Source organism: Medicago truncatula, chromosome 7, assembly GCF_003473485.1.
Source record: "Medicago truncatula cultivar Jemalong A17 chromosome 7, MtrunA17r5.0-ANR, whole genome shotgun sequence".
Classification (NCBI taxonomy): domain Eukaryota; kingdom Viridiplantae; phylum Streptophyta; class Magnoliopsida; order Fabales; family Fabaceae; genus Medicago; species Medicago truncatula.
In genome coordinates, this window is record NC_053048.1 from 11,355,983 (window position 1) to 11,374,792 (window position 18,810).

The window sequence follows — 18,810 nt, forward strand, 5'->3', positions numbered from 1 at the left end:
TGGGAAAGGAAAGTGAAATGTTTGTAATGGGTATATTGAATGAATGAGATGTTAAAATTTAGGCATTTATGGTGCTTGTAAAAAGAGTGTGTGTGAGAGAGAGAGGAGTGGCCTTATGGAATGAATTTATATATTTATGAGAAGTACTAACGACATTCTCTTTTGAACGCTCTTTTTAATACTCAATCTCTTATTAGTTTAAATCATTGTGGGTTTATACTTTGGAAATAGAAACCATACAAAGTGGTGAGACATATATTAATTTTATCCAATAAAAGAATGAATAATAGAGAGAGTGTTAAAACATGAGTGTTGAAAGCATTCCTCGAATAATAGAGAGAGTATTTGAACTTTTGCTAATAACTTATGTTATCAACCAATCAAAATGTAATATATAGACACATGCAACATTGAATGTTAAATAAAAGAGTCAATTTTTTCTAAAAAGAAAAAGAGTCAATTCTAATCTTAAGGTAACTTTTCATTCTTTTAATTTTTATTTAATTATATTTAGGTGTTCAAACCATGGTTAAACAACTACCAGGAAACACGATCAGATGCGATTCTTTAAGCAATGTCGATGATTGGATATGATTCTTGAATCAAGGTGATCTAGTGTGAAAACCTAAATTGCAGAAACAAAAGAGATGCAATTGAAATGAAGGAGATACTTTTGGATTGGCATCGATGGCAATTGCAACAAGAAAGAAGAAGAAAGTGATAATTGATCTGAATAAAAGATAAAGAAACTTTGAATTAAAATTTTAATTGACATAAGCTCTATAGTGTAAATTAATTAAAATTGAACATATAAATATAATTAATTAAAAATTACAAGTACTGAAATTTACTCCTTAAAAAAATTACTAAAATTTACCTTAAGATTAACATTGACTCTTTTTTTTTAAAGAAAAAATTGATTCATTTATTTGACATTTAATGATGCCTATGCATATTATATTTTGATTGATTGATATCATGAGGGGTAAATTACCTCCTAATCAAGAGGCGGTAATCTAGAAAAACCTTATATATATTTCAATATTTTTAATTCCTATAATTTAGTTTAAATCCATTTACCATCGTTACTACCCTCTTAATTTCTATATTTATGGATAGTGATAGCATAATTTAATATAATTTATTGGTCTAAAACATAATAAAATGTCAAATGCATTTAATTCATATTTGAACAAAATACATTTGACTTTTTAAATATAAGTTAAAGGACTTCTTAGCTTTTATCAAAAACAGAAAAAAGTTAAAGGTCAACTGTATTTAGTTTAAATTTGAACAGTAAACATTTAACTTTTTCCCTATATTTAAGACGGCTTAATAACTCTTCACACCCAGCTTTTATCAACAGCAACAAAAAGTTAAAGGTCAAATGTATTTAGTTCAAATTTGGACTAAATACATTTAACTTTTTTTTATTTAGATTTAAGGTTGTTTAATATAACTTTTCATACCTATCTTTTATCAAAAAAAAAAAGTTAAAGGTCGGATGTTTTTTATTTTATTTTTAAAGATAAAGGTCAGATGTATTAAGTTTAAATTTGGAATAAATACATTTTACTTTTATATATGAAATCATATCAATCCAACCGTTAAAATAATAGTATTTATCAACAAAAAAAAAAAGTTAAAGGTCAGATGTATTTAGTTGAAATTTGGAATAAATACATTTTACTTTTATATATGAAATTTATATCAATCCAACCGTTAAAATAATAGTATTTATTGATTGATTATATGAAAGATTGAATATTAATAAAATTTGAAAAATAATTGAAACCTAGTAAATTCTATTGAGCGTAAATACAAGTCAAATATTAGCTATAGAATCTTATGGTTAATCCTTTCAAAAAAAAAAAAAATCTTATGGTTAATAGTTGACATTTTAACTACAAGATCCTTTAGCTACGCCTACTCGTATCTAATTGAATTCCCACTTTAGTCCTAATTTTTTTTTGGCTTAAATGTGTATTTCATCCTTGCAATTAGGGGTCGTTTAAAAATTGGTCCCTGTAATCGCTAATCCTGGCAATTTACCCTTGCATTGTTTAATCATTTAAAATTTCGTCCCTCTCTCCACTTAATCACTGCCATGTCACTAATTTGATGACGTGGCAATCACTGCCATACATGAAATTCCAATTTTACCCCTGGATTTCCAATTCTTTCTTCAATATTTTGTCCTCTTCTTAAGGGCAAAATTGGAATTTCATGTGTGGTAATGATTGTCACGTCATCTAATTAGTGACGCGGCAATGATTAAGTTGTCCAAAGGACGAAATTTTAAATGATTAATGATTGCAAGGCTAGTTTGCAAGGATTAGCGAATACAAGGACCAATTTTTAAACAACCCCTAATTGCAAGGATGAAATACATATTTAAGCCTTTTTTTTTTTGCAAGACCCAATTTAGTTCTCGAGAAAAATAAATCAAGAAAATTTACTCCCTACCCTCTTTATAGTGTGTTTGATAGATGAATAATAGATGCAAAAGAAAAGAAAGTGAAAATAATGGATTATTTAGTAATAATTTTTTATGAGATAAAATGAAATGAAATTATGATAGAAAGAAATTCATGTATGTTTGTAAAAAAATTGAATTTATGTATATATATAAACTGTTATAAACATATGGAGAAAACTTATGTACAATTCCTTAGGTGCTTTTCGTACGGTTCTTAACTAAATTCACCATGACTTCCTCAAATCTATAATTTTCTCAAAGTTTGTTATAACCAAAAAATATGTATTTTTAGTTAAGAACCATACGAAAAGCACCTAAGGAATTGTACCTAAGTTTTCTCCTAAACATATTACCAAAAAAGTGACATAAATATATTCAAACAAAATTTATGTATATTTTCAAAAAATAAATAAATTATGCATATATAAACTATTCTAAAAATACTGCCAAAAAATTAATATAAATATTCTTACACAAAAACTAGATATAATAAAAATAAATTAAAATAAGCATTTCATTACAATCAATGAAAATTACAAAAAAAATAAAGAAAATAAAAGTAGAAAATAATTTTTATAACAATAAATTTTTAATAAGTTAATAATAAAATGAAAGAAATATCAATCAATTACATATTATATAAATAATTAAAGATTAAATATATTGTTTCTCACTCTATAGTTATCGACTTCCCTTCAAAAAATTATCAACTTTGTTTTAGTACATGTAAGTATTTTTTTCAAACATTGTCCCAAAAATTCCCATCATCAAAGTTAGTCCTTGGTGTTTATTTTTTGTTTAGAACAATAACAATTCCTAATCACTTGCCACAAGATTCTTGACTTTTGAAGGCACTTTCAGAGGCCAAATATTCTGCTAGAAACCCAGACATCAAAGATGGGAAACATCAACCAATTCATCTACACAAAGCCTATACGCGCTCTTAGGCGTATGCACGCCATTTTTCTCTGCTTTCCATACCATACTATCAATCGCAACCTGAAAAATTAGAGGGGTATTTAGAATATCAAAGATTATATCTTCACTCAAAGTCAATCAGACAAACATTGTTTCCAACTCTTATTCGATGCATCAATTAATGCATGCACCATAAATTTTCAAACAAAATGTGTTTGTGGTATATTATCATCGATACATCTACCATTTAGGAGCCATGGTTCATCAAGAATAGGGATGGAGGACCCATAGCCAATACACCACCGTGCACCACCCCTAACAATGAAATGGGCATGCAAAATACTTCTTCAAACATAACTAGGATTATTGATGGTTGGATTTAGGCAAGTGTATCAAATCGTTTACCAAGTAATAAAGTGATAAGTATAGTATCGTATCCACATGGATTGTCGTTTCAATCAAACAATTCACATTACTTATTTGAGAACAACAAAAATAAATAAAGATAAGGGTTTAGAGTTTTGTAATTTAATTTGTTTGCAGCAGAGCAAAGTTTATCTGTTTTGATTGGAGAATGTTATGGGCTAAATCCTCTCTATTTATTTGTAGGAATTAAGTATCAGTCAAGTCAATTTCAGTATTTAAAGGGGGACTATTCAAGTGATGAGTTTGTTGGGGTTTACTATCTATCAACTGTCAAGTTACACCTGCTGATCACACAAAACGATACGTGTGGGGTCTTACTCTATGAGAGATATGGGTTCTTTCCCTCCAGCTTTCAATTGCAACCATTATACCAGAGTGCCTACAAGTTTCAGTGCTAAGAGAGAAAGGTTCAGTTACGCTCGGAGGTTTACGTGTAGGTTCTTACTTTCTCAATGGTATTTGAAACAATGACGGATAACAGGGTTGCTAAATTCAAAGTATCCTAAATGTTCCCTCGCCTATTGAATCTTAGAAGTACATAACACACTCTCCCTTTCTGGAGTTCTACAAACGGGTAACCCTATAATCGTCTACCTTACCAAGGTGTGAGAAAAATGATATTATTGTGATGATATAAATCATGAAGTCACTTGTTTCCTTAATTACTAACTAGTTACTTCCTGATTCTCGCAGGTATGGACCAATATTAGGTATGTCACCTCCCTCGATACCTTTCTCACAGGGTTCTGCTCTATGGATTGTTTCCCTAGTTACTAACTAATTACTTCTTGATTATATATGTATAAACCAATATTAGGTATGTCACCTTCCTAAGTGCCTAGTTATCAGGGTTATGCTCTAGAGGAGACAAATCTTACACACCACAGTAAAATTAAATAACATTCGAGAAATAACTGAATAAAAACTTTAAATTAAATAAATACGCAACAAACATAATAGAGGTTCATCTTAGAACCCTAGCCTAAAAAGATTTAGTTACTTAGGGTAACTAAAGACAAATTACAAAAGAAATAAAACATAACCTATAAACTTGGAGTGATGAGAGAGAAACTCCTCCCTTGAAGCTCCTAGTGAAGCTTTCTTGTGTCCCAAGTTTTGTTTTGATGTTGTTAGGCTTTATGTATGCTTTACGTTGTTATTTTACGCTGGTTAAATTAGATTAGATTTTGTTAAAGCACCTAGCAAAACTATGGTTCATCAACATCTCTATGTTTTTTCCTTGCTTACCTTACTAGTGTCCCTTGTAACCTCATTTCTGTCTAAAACTGTTTTCTGATCTTTTGAATCGAGTCACTACTGTCTGATTCGTATCACCCAAAGTCTCTGACTTGGGGTGAATCGATTCAAGCTATTTTGAATCATATCACTTATGAATCGACTCATAAATGCATGAATTGTATCATAAAATCTTTCTGACTTGCTTTGATTCGAATAATATCAGTTTGAATCGTATCAACCTTCATCCTGGGATTTATTAATCGATTCAAATCTTGTATGATATGTGTCAATCTTCATAGTATCTTCATTATCTTCAGTTTTATCTTTTAGTTGTCTGAATTGATTCACGGATTTAGTGAATCAATTCACATAGTTGTTTTTGGAAGAAAATTTGCACTTACCCTCCTTTTCAATATATACTCACTTCCTCATAACACTCAAATTATGGAATCATTTCTATTCTATCTAGGTCTCAAAAACTCACTGTTCATACATTCTTTAACATTAAACACTTTTTTCTTAGAATCGCTTTGTTCTTTGAGTCATAAGATTTGCTAAGGTGCTATAGGGATTGTAAGTTGGTTCTTTCAAGGAAATTGATTTGGCATAATTAAGGTTCTAAAGTGAAGTGAATAATCTCATTCCACCTCGAAAGGTCTTGGGGGTTCTTTCTAATTGTTCTTGTGTTCAAGGGGTTCCAATTGTCGGACGTAGCATCAAAGAGCTTAAGTGAAGAGCTTGAAGGGTCACACTAGTGATTGATGATTCAAAGACATCAAGAAGCACCAAATTCAAAGGGTATTTGAAGTTTTTTGGAGTGGTTACATAGGGGTTGAAGAACTAGGATAGTTTCAAGGAACTTTTGTAATTACATTTGTAATTCAACATTGTTACTATTAGTGGAAGTCCTTGGTGGATGTGTTTTTCACCAAGAAGAGTAGAGCATCCCAAAACAAGGACAAAAGGGCGAACTACTATAAAAATTTCGGTGTCGTTCTCTCTTCCTTATCCTCTTTAATTTTGATAATTGTATATGCTTAAATTGATTAGCTGATATAATATAAATTGATTTTGATCTAAGTTCTTTTTGGTTAAAATTGGCCTAATTCCTTGAATTAGGTTTTCACTATTTCACTTGGATCAATTAGTTTCAATTCCTAGCCAATTCATCAATTGCATATACATTGTGTTTTTGGTTTTTAGTTTGTTATATTTTCTTATATGCTTGGTTTTGAAATTGTCTTGTTTTGCAAATTGTTCAAGTATTATTAGTAATTGATTGAAATAAGATTTAGCTTGTGAAACTCTCAATTCTCTTGTAAATCTTATTAGTGCATAGTCTTAACAATTTGTCATAGTTTGTGATTGTTCAAAACATATTTCCAATAAGTTAATATCTTTCAAAACACTTTCGCCAAAACTCCGTAACATTTTTAAATCGCTATTCACCCCCTTTTAGCACACATCCTTATTGACCATATAGACCAACAAGTGGTATCTAGAGTTTGGTCTCTTCACTAACGGTTAACTACCGGAAGAGTTTATCGATATGGCAAATAAAGAGGCCAATGGGGCTTACAATAGAGCACTTATTTTTGACGGAAAAAATTATGACTATTGAAAATAATGCATGAGTGTTCATATTCAATCGGTCGACATGGACGTGTGGGATGCCGTAGTCAATGGGCGGTTCCAACCGCAAGTTGTTGCCAATGGTGTCGCACTAGAAAAGCCAAAAGTCGATTGGAGTGATGATGACAAAAAGAAGGTACAATATGATTTGAAGGTGCGAAACATTCTCATTTTCTTTCTTGGATTGAATGAGTATCATTACGTCTCTCATTGTAAGATCGCTAAGGCTATGTGGGATGCGTTGGAAACCCTTCACGAAGGAATCGACGACGTCAAACATTCAAAAATTAATACGCTTGTTCAACAATATAATTTTTTCCCATGGAGTAAGGTGAATCCATCTCCTATATGCAAATGAGATTCACTCAGATTGTTAACAAGTTGCAAAGCCTTGGTAAGGACATTTCAAATCAAGACTGAACTAACAAAATTTTGAGATGAATGGCAAGGGAATGGCAGCCCAAACTTATCTCTATCAAGGAAGCGCAAAATCTCAATGTTCTTAGTATGATCACACTCTTTGGAAAGCTAAAGGAACATGAACATGAGATTATCCGTTTGAAATCTAGTGAGGAATACTCAAAGAAGAAGGAAAGGAAGTCCACTGCTTTAAACACCAATTTGTCCGTGTCCATCTCTTTGGTTCAAAATGAAGATGAATCCGATGAATATTCAATCAATGAAGAAAAAATGAGCTTGTCTGTGAGACGATACAACCAATACATTAAGATAAATGGGCCAAAGCACAATGACAAGAACCTTGTCAACTTTAGGAAGGCTTTGCCAAATGCAAGAGAATTAGAAAAGGATGAGAAAATTGTTAGCTGTTATGGTTGCGGAAAAGTAGGCCACTATAAGAATGAATGTCCGGAACTAGCTAAGGACAAAGGGAGATCCGGATCCAACCGAAAATCAAGAGGAAGGAAGGCCTACATTGCTTGGGAAAAAGATGAAGTAACCTATAATACCAGTGACACCGAAAACAATGAAGAATATGACTTATGCTTCATGGGTCATATGAAGAAAGCTAAAAATGAGGTAACCTTATCCGACTCCGACTCTGATTCCTACTCCGATTATAAACCTACTTATAAGGATTTACAATATTCCATAGAAGAAATGCATGCACAATCCTTGACTGATTTTGAGAAATTAATTGCTCAAAAGAAAACCATTTTGAAACTAGAAACTGAAATTTCTAAACTTAAGGAAGCTTTTGAAAGTTTAAGAGATGAGCATGCTTCACTTGTCAATGAAAAAAATTGTAAATCCTACAATTGAGCCACCTAGTAGTAAGTACTTAGGAGGTGATATTACTGATATTGAGTAAAATCTGTTGAACCAAGGAGGTAACTAGTTAATAATTAAGGAAACAAGTGTTTGCTTGAAGGAAATAAGTTGTAGCCTAGCAGAACCATTCTCTTAAACCCTTGGTAAGGTAGAGGCTGATAGAGTTTCCCGTTTGTAGAACTACTAAGTGCGAGAGAGAGTGTGTTATGAGTGTCCTGAGATTAATAGATGGCTAGACATACAGGAACCTTGGCCTTCATTGCCTTGGGAAATCTTGGAAACCCAATATAAATTCTATGCTTTCAATCACCTTTGAGTTGGTAAGATCCCACACGTAAGGATAACCGTGTGACCAACAGGTGCAACTAAACTTTAGGGGATAAACCTAGTTAACTGAGAAGTATATACCCCACACGTGAGGATCACCTTGTGACCAGTAAGTGCAGTTTAACGACCGATTAGGTTAGTAACATCCAAACGGCCTCATCACTTGTATAGTCTGCCTAGTTATGGGATCAAAATGAAAACTGAAAATTAATTAAGGGACCAATAAACCAAATAAGCCCAAAGAATCTTTGGTCTCCAATACCTAGACCAAAGAAGAAGAAAAAAACAAACATGAGTTGATGTACTCTTCTGCACACTAGGGTTGAAATCAGGGGTTCAAGCAAAAAGCATCAATAAACCAGGGTTCAAGTTCCAAGAGACAACCATTCTTACGCTTCTTGCATCCTCTAGATAAGAGAATGAGAGCTCATAATAGCCCTTATCTAGAGAAGTTACTCCCCATCGTCCTAGATTCTTCCATAAGGGTTGTAGCTTTTCATGAAAGGCAACAATTGATAAAGAGATTGCACCATTGGGAAAGATCAAGCATGCATGTAAATTGTTCTTGCATGTTTCCAATCATTTGACATATCCATCCTTAAGGATTTGCGTAGCTGTTTTATTGCCTTTCAAACATGGTTTTGGAATAAAGCTGAGATGTATTTCGTACACAATGTTTAAGGCTTGTTCGAAGGTTTTTTGAGTTGTTTGTTTGGGTTGGGGTGGTGGTTTGGTAGCGATCTTAAGTTGGGTGTTATCTGTGAACCATGTCCAAGGTATTAAGATGTTTGTTTTAGGCATGGAGGTGGTTTTGGTCATGGTGGTGGTGGTTGGTACGAGGCTAGAAGATGGTAAATTACTGTTCATCACAAAATCGCCAGAGCATCGTATTATTTTTAGAGTAACTATATGGAGAAACCACCTTTGATTAAAATCAGGATAGGAAAGTAATTTGATTGATCTCAGGGCAGCCATTTTGAGTATTAGAGACGAGGGAACATGAGATGGGAATTTGAAAGATTGCTTCGGAGAAAGAGGAAATAAAATGAGAAAAAAATATCGGCCATTGATACTTTAATTAAGCAACAACCTAATGATTAGGAAAGTGAATCAGTTAATTAGTTGGACAATCAAGGCTATTGTTAGGTTAAGTCAATTGGCAAGAGTTAATGTTTTGACATATCATAGGCCGAGTAATAGGTTCTAACGACTAGTTCCCTACTTTAGGTGAAATTATGACATTGTTCACGCGTAGCTCTATTAATTGTGTCACATAAACTCATTTATCAAGGGTTAACAAATGATACGATTTAGGCGTTGCTTTTATTTACACTTAAATAAATTATCTTGTTAACCGAGCTCGACAAATAGGCGATTGAACTATTTGGCTAGGGAGCCTTCCGGTCGATTGAAGGTTAACTGATGATAAAGCAGCCGAGCGAGGGAGATGACTATTTCTCAAGGCCACTAACTCAGTATGTGAGACGTTGAAACCTCAAAACTAAGTAATAAACAAAGTGGGACTATACAAAGATGCGGGAAACTTGTGTACCATGTTTATAACACCACAAACCGCGTTGAGGAATGAGGGGGAGGACACGATTTCCATGGAGCTGTGCACTAAAGGACCTTGTCAATATATCATGTTGAGAAAGAGAAACTGAAGTCTAATGTGGGGGCTCACGATCCCACCAGCAAGGGAGTTTTCACACACAAACTACGAAATTAGTCGAGCAAAGGCTTATCATTGTAGATCACAACATATTAGTATAATATATTGTAAATAACACATCCAATCAACCAAACAAGTTTATTTTTCCTCAACATTTTTATCTCTTGGCCTTTCTACCTTAATCTTTAATTTAATGCATTTCTTAATGCTGCTAAAAAAAATCCTAAAACAACCATATGTAACACTCTACATGAAAAATAAGGGAATCCACAACCGAAAGACAAAGTTCATCCCTGAGCATCAATCACTCAACTAAATTTAGCTTCTATCACCAAAGCCTAATTAAAAAAACTTTGTAAAAAAATAATTAAAAAGGAAAAATAAGTTTTAAGAAAATAAAATAGATTCACTGCACCTTGTAATTAATGCAATTTCCTTCCTCTTAAAAATGTTTGAAACTATATCACGTAAATTCATTTAACTTATAATTACTTTATAAAATAAAAGTAAAATATTGACTATAAGATCCTACTGATATATATATATATATATATATATATATATATATATATATATATATATATATATATATATATATATATATATATAACTTTTGATATATTTTACTTTGCATTTATAATAATAGGAATACATCATAAATTTATAAGATTAATTTTCTCTTATATACGAGCACAAATTTTTTAGATTTTTTAGATTAACTTTTGTGTGGATTTATTGAGTTAGATTAATGTCCCCCAGTTTGTTAATATACATGAGCACAAATTAATTATTAGAGTCTAGCTGTAACACATTTCATTCTCTTTAACATTATTGTGCTTTTAATTTACAAAAAAAATATATTAATTTTTTTATATTATTATTCTCTTTTTTTTTTGACAAATAATATTATTATTCTCTATCAATCATTTAAAATTATTTTAAGAAAATAAAATAAATTAACGCACCTTGTAATAAATGCATATGCTTTCCTTGTTCAAAAAAATAAAAATGCATATGCTTTCCTTTTAAAAATATTTGAAATTTATCAAGTAAGTATTGACTATACGTCATCTAAATATTATTTCTATAATTTTTTTATTTACATAATAATACAAACATATTCCACAATTTAATTTGTCAATTCAATGTCTACAATGACAGATGTATGTTTACAATGACATTATAAAAACTAAATATATGTAAATATTCTTTTAAGATAAATGATATTTGAACAACTATTTTATGATAACTTTTTTTTTTTTCATTATATTTTTATTTTTTCTTTCTGTTGTTTTGATTTTTGTGCCAATACCTATATTCCTTTGACTCATATTTTTTACTCGTTAAAGATTATATGACCCACCAAACTTGGTGGGTTTCATATAAATTTTATGAAACATCTATAAAAGAGAATGTGTCAAAAAAAAAAAGTGTTATAAAATGTGTTTTTAGTATTATTTAGATAACAATGAAAAAGAGGATAATTTTGTCAAAAAAATAAAAATAAAAAGAGTATAAGTTTCAAAATCATTTATTAACACAATAATAAAATGAAATAAAGCAATAAAATAAAATTAGAAATTTTATTCATAAGAAAATAAAATAAATTTAATACACTTTATAGTCAAAGTAGATAGTAGATACCTTAATTGTCATTATAACAAAAATAAAAAATAATATTATTTTATTGTAAATTTTGTTTGATTCATGAACTTGGAGAAAGGTTAGTTGATATATAAGTAGTTTGTTTTTGGTGTGGCAAACTTTACTCGACCGTTTCTTATTTTCATACAATGTTTTCTGAAACATAGCAGAGTGAAGTGACATCATAGTACACTTTTTCTTTCATTCAAAGACAGAAAACAACATAGTACTTTGTGAAGAAGAAGAAGAAAATGTTGAAATCTAAGAAAGGGTTATGTTCAAGTAAAAATCCATTGTGGGTTGCAGCTTTTTTCTTCAAACAACTTAAGAAAGCTCAAATTTTGGATAGTGACATTTCTTCTGCTGTGGGTTAGTCTTTTCTCTCTCTTTCTCTTTACCCTTTCCCCTTTTTTTCAGTTTGTTTTGTAATATATGATGGAAAAACAACATTTTTTATTTTTTTTAGTTACAAATTTAACTGTTTTTGTTGTTTATTGGTTCATTGAGAGACAAGAAAATGGTTGTTTTGCAGTTTTTTTTTTTTTTTGGGTGTTTACTTATGATGTTCTTCTGTGTTTGTAAGTGGTTTGAGAAATTTAGTTTTTTTCTTTCTGTTTTACTAATTTGGGAAATTTCTGGTAAAAAGGGGCATTGAATGAGAAAAGAATGCATTGGTGATCAGAGAATTTTAGTGTTTTTTTTTAATTTAATTTTGTGTTTAATTTTTTTTCTTCATTTTTGTGTTTACTTGTGATTTTTTTCTGTGTTAAATTATTTGGGAAATTTGTGTTAAAAAGAATGTATTTTTTTGTTAATTGGTTGGTGTGTCATCGTTTTGTTTAAAAAGTTGGTGATCAGGGAGACTGTTTTACAATTTTGTTCATGTTATTGAGTTTATTTATGTTTTTGGATAAACTGCAGTGAAAATCAATGGTGGAAGACATTTTTGTCTATGACATTGTGATATTTGATAAAACCTAATTCCCAGATAAATTATAGGTCTAGGCAAGTAGCTTTAATTGAACATGAAACATAACAGTAGCTTAATTGAACATGAAACATAGACTAGGAGTTTAGTTTAGGTCGTTCAATTAGGCTTCAAACATACATTCTAAGAGAAGCATCTGCATTTTAACTTTTATTTAATGAGTCAAATTTGATAGATTCCCTGTAGGGCAATATCAAAATATAATCAAATGTAGTTTATAATTAGTTAATATCTGATTTGATTTGATATATTACATAGGATTTGGTTGTTATTTAGATAGGATGTGGTGTGTTATTTGATCGGATTTAGCTTATCCTATTTTCTAGTTTAATCTATTTGATTATTACTAAATATATTATTAAAGATCGGTAAAGAGAACTTAAATATGGATTATAAGCGAGTTGAACTAGATTATTAACGATGTTGTAAGCTCTAGCTATGATCCTCCATGTAGAATCTAGCTAACATGTTTTTCAAATTTTACCTTCGACAGACCAGATTTTGCATCATGAAATGGATGCTGTTTCCTATCGACTGCTCGGATATCTTCTTTCTGGTGTTGTTAAAATATACTCAAAGCAGGTTGAGTATCTACTCGATGATTGCAACAAGGTGCTTTTTGGAATCAACAAATTTGTGATCAAAACAAAGAGCAACACACCTGTGGAGAAATTGCGCATGTCTTTTATCATGCCAGAAACATTTGATTTGGATGCTATCGATCTCGGTACACCTGAAGATACTTCCAGGTAAGGTTTCATTAATTTCTGAAGTTTAACTGGTTAGGGACATTTCTTTGTTTTAAGCATTGCATAACTTGTCTTCTGTTGATTTCAGATTCCATACTGCTCTCCCAGAACAAATCACTCTAAAAGGTATTAAATTGTTTTAATTTTTTAATTTCATAGTAAATGTTTAATCTTGTACTAATGTTTACGTAATATACTGTGAAATGAAACAGATGTTTTGTCAAATACTGCGGGATTCATGCAGTTTTCTCAGGAGAGGGTACGTGTTCCATGGTTTTACATTATAGTTTATCAATCCTTTGAGGATTATCTGAATGATGTTTCTTCCATTTAACTTGATCAATGTAACTGTTTTGTTTATCTTTGGCTCTTTGCAAATATATGTCCAATTGAATCGTGTCTGTCTAATAAATGCTCTTTCTTTTCCCTGTTTATATATGTGTAGCTCTTATTGATTACTTCCCGCTTCAAGAAAATATTTTGTGGCCTAGAATCGTAAACTTCAGAGTTTGAGAACCTTGGTTAAGAGGCTTAGTTAGTTAGTTAGTTAGTTAAGGAGTTTGTTAATTTGTTATTCTGAGATTTTTTGTATTTTCGCTAGTAATACCAGTTGGTTTCTATCAGCATACAAGATGCTATATTTGCTTGAATCTCCAGTTAAAAGCGTAAACTTTTAAATGAATTGGTACTTTTGACATTCATATTCGACAACCACCTCATAGTTTTTCACTACATTCAATGTCGTGCAATTGTTTTTTACTTTTTACTTCAATTATGAATTTTGTGATAATAATGAAGCAAAAACAAAGGCAGAAAATATTTAATAACATTTTTCTTACAAAATCTATATGATATAATTCGGTATAAGTTTGTATTAAATAGAGTTGAATAATTGTACAATAACTATGGTCATCATGTATGTTTGAATGACTGGACTGGATCACCCAGTTAAATTGAATTCCGTCTTAATTGAAGTCATAATATGTTATAAGCTCATTGATTTCATATTGTTGACAGTATTAACTTTACGAAACAATAGATTTGATGACTTTAGAAAATATGGAAACAGTTCTGTTTTGATTCTTTGATTGGCAATCCTAAAAATCTTAGTTTTTGTGATTTGCAGTTTGACGATTTTGGTTTGGGTGAAACTAGCTGCTCTCTTGACCACTTTATGGCTGAAAAGTACATTTCTCAATTTTTGAAAATTTTGAATTCATGCTGCTGAATATCTTTTAGAATCAATGAATAATTTCTCCATCAAACTTATTGATTTTGTGATATGCATATTACAGTGTTCTTGAAACTCCATTGCTGAACTTTGACTTCGAAGCTTTTCCTTCGAGTAGTTCAACAAATTTACTGGCAAGCAAGGATATATTGCAAAGCCGCATATCCGGTCAAAATGTGGACGAGTTCCATGAAGAGAATAGAATCTCTCGAGAGGAATCAATAGATAAGAGTATGTTTTTGGGAAGACAGAAGGAAGCGGTTTTACCTTCTGCATCTTTTAATGAGTCTCGGCAAATTGGTATCGAGCATAATATGGCAATGGAATCATTAAGATCGTTATGCCAAATGGATCAGGAAAATGTTAGCGTTGATGAAACACTAGCTTTCCGCGTATCCAGTCAAAATGTGGACGAGTTCCATGAAGAGAGTAGAATCTCTCAAGAGGAATCAACAGATATCAGTATGTTTTTGGGAACACAGAAGGAAGTGGTTTTACCTTCTGCATCCTTTAATGAGTCTCGACAAATTGGTATCGAGCATAATATGGCAATGGAATCATTAAGATCATTATGCCAAATGGATCTGGAAAATGTTGGCGTTGATGAAACATTAGCTTTCCAAGAAAATGAAAATTTTCTTCACAACCAGTCTTCTGTTGTCAAAGAGTGCACCGGAGAACTCATTGAAGAGTCTATTGTTGATCCAACTCCTCAGTCTAAGTTTCAAGGAAATTTAGAAGTTCAAAAAAAGGTTTCATTTGAACATGGACAATCTAGTGTTAATCCTGCAGAGTCCACAATTCTTGATCCAACTCCTCAGTCTAAGTTTCAAGGTGGTTCAATCGGAAGGCCAAAACCAGGTTTATAAAACCATTATTTTATAGAATCTTTGAAAATGCAACTACTGAATGTTTTTCTTCATTTTTCGTATGTACTTCATTATTCTACTTATTTCTTTTTCGTACTCAACATTCTATTTTGGCAGGTTCTACTTCTACTACGTCGGAGTTTAAGCTTATTCCTACACCAACTGCAACCGAATCTGCTCGCTTTTCAAGGAAAAGAAAATTTGTTATTGATAAAACGATGGTCTTGCCTACTGAGTATGTGATAGATAATAAATACAGAAAATATTCTTACCTATTATTCTTTTCAACCATGCTCTTTTGCTATCCATTCTTATGTCTGAAGTTGTTTAATGTCATTGAGATTTAAATGTTTTTATTATTTGCTTCCTAGAACACAGGACTAGTTCAAAAGGATAGTTTTATATATCTGAAGTTCTTACATTCTAATATATATTTTGGACTTGAGTTTTTATTAATTCAGTTCTTTTTAGGACTTTCAAGTCTTCATTTTGCCCTCAAGATAGTGTTACTTTGAACTCTGACTGAACACGCTGCATTTTGATCCATTTCAGGGTACTCAAAAGGAGCATACTTGATGCAAGTGACTTGGTCTCTGTCCGAAGACCATTAGGTCTCTCTTTGCTTGATAAACACAGAAAATATCAGCTTTCCAGTCTTCTGGATAGATTCAATGAATCTCTGTTTACTTGTAAGTTTGAATTTATCATTTTTTCTTTTTGTTATAAACTTTACATCTTACTAACCTTGTTTTTCTGCAGGCCACTCCGCAAAGCTCAAGTCCTTGTTTTCAAGTAAGAAAATGAAGATTCCAAACTCTCTTAAGATAAAGGAAACTCTACCAGAGTCAGGTGTGTCAGAATCTCGAGCTGTTCGCATTCCAGACCGTATCGAAATTCCTCCAAGGTTCTCAGAAACTATAGGGGAGTTAGATGTGTCTCAGTCTCAAACTTGTGGTAGTTCGGATCACACAGCAGCTGCTCCAGAAACACCTCCTTTGTGCCCAAATGTGAAAGTTAGGACAGTTAAGCAACATGAGAGAACTGAAACTCAAAATTCAGATGATTTTGTGCCTTCAAGTCCCCATGAGAGAGAGCAATCTTTGGAAAGGAGTGCTGATATGGTTGAAGAGGTAATGAAGAACTAAACTATGAAATTTCTGTTGATATTTGGTACACCGTGAGATCTTTCACGTAAATTCATTATTCTCCACACAACTAACCTAGAAAAACCAAATTGCAGTTCAATGAAGAAACCTCAAATACATATGAACCAATGGATAATGAGCAATGCTTTGCAGTGGATGAAGATCTCAATCTCGTGAATGAGGTAACAACTATCATGTATTAAGTTTTGTTTTTCTACCACATTTATTCTTGAGTAGCTTGTGTGGAATTAGAGAGAACAGAGGCCACTGCCAGCCCTGGTCCGGGTTGTCCAGGCAGCAGCAGCGATGCCTGCTCCGATGATGTTCGGGCCACCGTCCATCACACCCTGTTCACTTCCGGGGCAGCTATTTGTTGTCGACCACGCCTGGTCAATCACCAGGACCGGTGTTGGTCATACCTGGACAAAGAGTATGAGGGGCTGTTTTCTAGATGTAGCATGAAACCATTGATATTTCATCACATAACAGTTCAAGCTTTTGTGATATTTGGTTCATGATAGAGTTATGTTTTTTGTTTTCAAGTACCAAAGCTTAGCTCTATCATTTTTCTGATGAAAAATAATCATAGTCAGCTTTTCGAGCGATGCAAATGTGAAAATATGGTTTCTCACAATGTTATTTTGTTCCCAAGCTTATCTAAATGATTTATCCTGGCATATGCTATGTTTTTTGCAGGAGATGAATCCATCTGACACTGAGAATTCAAAAATGTGTAAGAATTCCATAAACTCTTTCATTTCTAAATCTTAATAATTTTCGTTAAATTTTAATAATCTTTGGTCCTTCTAACATTATGTTGTTTTTTTATTCTTTTCCTTACGGCAGCTGGGTGGTCTGAGAGAACCAGGTGAGATGGTTCTCGGCTTTTTGAATATCAACATTTCTATCATTGTTTGCAATATTGGCTTATATTTGTTTCTATGATGATGTACAGGAAGGTAGCCTCATACTTGAGCAAAAGTTTTCAAGATGCAGGGAAACAGAAAGAGTCGGGATCTGTGAACTTGTCCCAAGTTTCACAAGGAAGAACCCGGAAAGAATCAGCAAGGCTATTTTATGAAATCCTGGTATGTTTAATTTGTGTTTTATAATAAGTATATGTTATGAATTTCCTCAAAAAAATAAAAATAAAATAAGTATATGTTATAAAAAGGGTTCGTGTCTTAAATCTTAATATAGAAAAACATAATCTTTTTCTGGCAAAATTAATTGATGAAAAGGATTTACTTAAGCACCAACTACTCGTTATTTTTAAAAAATTTAACGATTTTGAGAATGTTCTTTGCAGAAATGAGATTTTAATCTTTGTTTTCTGTTTAATATTTCAGGTTTTGAAAACTACCAATTATGTGGATGTGCAACAAAATGAAGCTTATGGTGATATTGCTGTTAAGAAACTCCCCAAACTTGATAAAACTTTTGGAGTTTGATAGTCTGTTTAACTGACATAGGTAGATGTCAGAGTTCATTTAGGAAAAGAAAGTTGAAAGGAAATAGGTATATTAGAAAGTAAATTTTTTAATATATGGCATTAGTTTAAATTATATTTAGAAATACTCTGCCACAATTTTCCTTTGTACAGTGATGGCAGAGTTAGAAACTCCAATTTGCAGGAAAATCTTCTGCATTTTTCTTTCATATTTATTACATTTCATCAAATGATGGTGCTCTTGAAAAAGATACAGTTGTTTTTAAAGTCTTGTGCATGATTTTAAATACCTTTGTCACATTACCTGATAACTACTCTTCTCATCTTCACTACTTTCTTTTGAAGCCTTTCTGTCATTATATCCTTCTAAAGTTTGTTTTCCATGTGGTCATTGGATGAATATTTCTATTGCACTAGGATGAAATTTTACCTATTGAAGGGTTATACTTTACTTTATAAACCTTGTTATTAGGTTATGTACTGAGGATAATTTTTCTCCATTCTCCTATAGTAGTTCAATCTCCTCTGAGAATCATTGCTTTATCTTTTCCTACTCTTTCCTTTTCCCTTCACACCACCTATTGTCCTTCCTCCCATAGTTTCAACACATCCGAGGAACTATGATGAAAAATTTGTCTCTACTATTGCACCATAGTCGTCGATTCTCCCTAGCACCTCACAAATACAAAAAGCAAATCTCAATATGCATACGATATCTTATGTATAGGAGAGGCGGCAATAATGGAGAATC

General features: G+C 31.9%; 1 protein-coding gene across 1 annotated transcript; it reads left to right on the forward strand.

Moving 5' to 3' along the window:
• The first annotated feature begins 11,747 nt into the window (after positions 1–11,747).
• On the forward strand, positions 11,748–18,326 carry LOC11446895 (sister chromatid cohesion 1 protein 2). Its single transcript, XM_003622161.4, has 14 exons — positions 11,748–11,996; positions 13,109–13,364; positions 13,453–13,490; positions 13,577–13,623; positions 14,491–14,549; positions 14,660–15,456; positions 15,582–15,699; positions 16,017–16,153; positions 16,224–16,594; positions 16,705–16,791; positions 17,306–17,342; positions 17,456–17,477; positions 17,565–17,697; positions 17,959–18,326. Exons 1-14 carry the CDS (start codon positions 11,879–11,881, stop codon positions 18,058–18,060), a joined length of 2,322 nt encoding a protein of 773 aa, XP_003622209.2. The 5' UTR covers positions 11,748–11,878; the 3' UTR covers positions 18,061–18,326.
• The last annotated feature ends 484 nt before the right edge of the window (positions 18,327–18,810 follow it).